This window comes from Octodon degus, unplaced genomic scaffold, assembly GCF_000260255.1.
Source record: "Octodon degus isolate 3935 unplaced genomic scaffold, OctDeg1.0 scaffold00170, whole genome shotgun sequence".
Taxonomy (NCBI): Eukaryota; Metazoa; Chordata; class Mammalia; order Rodentia; family Octodontidae; genus Octodon; species Octodon degus.
This window is the reverse complement of record NW_004524746.1, coordinates 4,607,017-4,609,130: the sequence shown is the minus strand read 5'-3', so window position 1 is coordinate 4,609,130 and position 2,114 is coordinate 4,607,017. Positions and strand designations below refer to the sequence as shown.

General features: G+C 37.8%; 1 protein-coding gene across 1 annotated transcript in view; it reads left to right on the top strand.

The window, feature by feature from the left end:
- Slc13a1 (solute carrier family 13 member 1) overlaps positions 1–2,114 on the top strand; it is a 117,016-nt gene that overhangs the window by 73,266 nt on the left and 41,636 nt on the right. Inside the window, exon 7 of the mRNA XM_023703423.1 lies at positions 801–952. Within this exon, the coding sequence (XP_023559191.1) occupies positions 801–952 (152 nt within the window). The remainder of the gene's footprint in view (positions 1–800; positions 953–2,114) is intronic.

The window sequence follows — 2,114 nt, the reverse complement described above, 5'->3', positions numbered from 1 at the left end:
CAGAACAGGGGATTGAACTCAGGCCCTTGCGCTTGCCAGGGAAACGCTTATCCTACTGAGCCATCTCCCTGGCCCCAATTACATGATCCGTAAAGAGAGATTCATTTTTTTTTTTAATGAGCAGAATATATTTATTGAGAGAAAGAAAGCTCCTGTCCCGAGAGAGAGACAGGAGGGGGGGGGCTGAGAGGGTAATTCCCCCTGCAAGAGATTCATTTTTATATGAGTAAATGATTAATGTTTTGAAAGAGGTAATGTAGAGGTAATGTGAAGCCAGAGACATACTGAATGACTGAATGACTGGATGTTGTGGGATTGAAGATACTCAGTTTTGAGTAGGATCCTCTGGATATTGATATTATTAAACATCAAAGTAATGAAATCCCTCAAAAGAAGTTGAAGAAGTTACTGACCATGTACAACTAAGATTAGCAAAAAATGATGGAGAACTTTCTCATTGTTGTGGTCATTGGAGAGCTATAAAGAAGGTCTAGGGGGATAGCATCTGGTGAGGGCTCTCTTGCATGGTTGCAGATGGTTGATTTCTGACTGTCTCTTCTGTTGACACAAGAAAGAAATCTGTTTCTCTTATATCTCTTCTTATAAGAGAATTCATTCCTTCAGACAAACATTCCATTCTTGTGATCTCATCTAACTTTATCTCCTCAATACCCATCTCGGAAAAACCAATACAGATAGGAATAAGTGGGGGGAGGGCACACTTATTCCATAAGAAATGTTCTCAGTGTAGTTACGGCCACAAACAGAGCTGTTCTCTTTGTATATTTCTTTCTGAACAGAATTCTGTCACAGGAAAAAAATACCGATCAAAGAAGGATCACATGATGTGTAAGCTTATGTGCTTGTGTATTGCTTACTCTTCTACCATTGGCGGGCTGACCACGATCACTGGTACCTCCACCAACTTGATCTTCACTGAGCATTTCAACACGTAAGTAAAATCATGGGATTAGTGACAAATTGACAGCACTTGAATTATGCAAGTTATTCTTACCTGATTCAGTGATTACAAGGACAGAGAGGCTATGCCTGGTTAAATCATCTTTGCTGCCTTTAGCGCATCTATATGTCTACAGATTGTTCTTTGGAATAGTTACAATGCAGGCCCAATGGAATACATATGTGCCTGCCGATTCCACGGGCCACCTGAGGTGGGAAACCTCCTGGCTCACTATTCTCGTCAGAAAGACACTGCAGTTTTCACTGAAAATAATTCAGTAAATGGTAGCTGGCTAGAAAAAAAGGGGTTGTTTGCATGGGGCAATTTATGTAAGACTTAGAACTGGCACTGGAACTTAAATAATGAGGGTGAGTAGAGGCACTAATTACAAAAGATTTGGTTTGGAATTCAAAAAACTTTTGAAGGATTAAACAGTTACAAGAAATGGCAGTAATATTCCGTAGACATATGTGACTCTAAGTATAAATTTGAAACTGCAATGACAATCCATTACACACAAAAAAAGGGGCATCTTTGGATGCAGCCATCATATCACTTTGGTTAAAAAAAAATGCCACAATTTACACTTCATGAATTTGAACCAGAAAAAGTACATTGTTCTCACAAGATAGGGTTTTACACATCATAGTCATGGTTTGTAAGGTTATTGTGACAAAAGTGCACATGGTTTTAAAATATTTGTCACCCAACTCAAATATTTTGAGCACTCAGACAGATTCTACAGCCAACATGTATTTAAGCGGTAAGAGGACATATAATTGTTATTTTTAAGGAAGTGAGTAATGTCAGGAAAGCTCAGAAACAGGAGGTAGTCTTTTACACAGAAAAGTTGGGTTCAGAATCAGGAAAAGTATATTCTGTAAGCAGATTCATGAACTTCCTGAAATTATTTACAAAATGTGCATACATAGTTCTTCAGAAAACCCAAGAGTGAAAAAATGTCAATCCACAGTTTAAGAAGAATGGACATTTGTGTGTGAAGAACACTGGTATAGAACTATAGATTATCACGTAGACCTGTGTATCTACTCACTGTTTCAGTGAATCAGCAGCTTTCTTTCTTTCTTTCTTTCTTTCTTTCTTTCTTTCTTTCTTTCTTTCTTTCTTTCTTTCTTTCTTTCTTTCTTTTTTC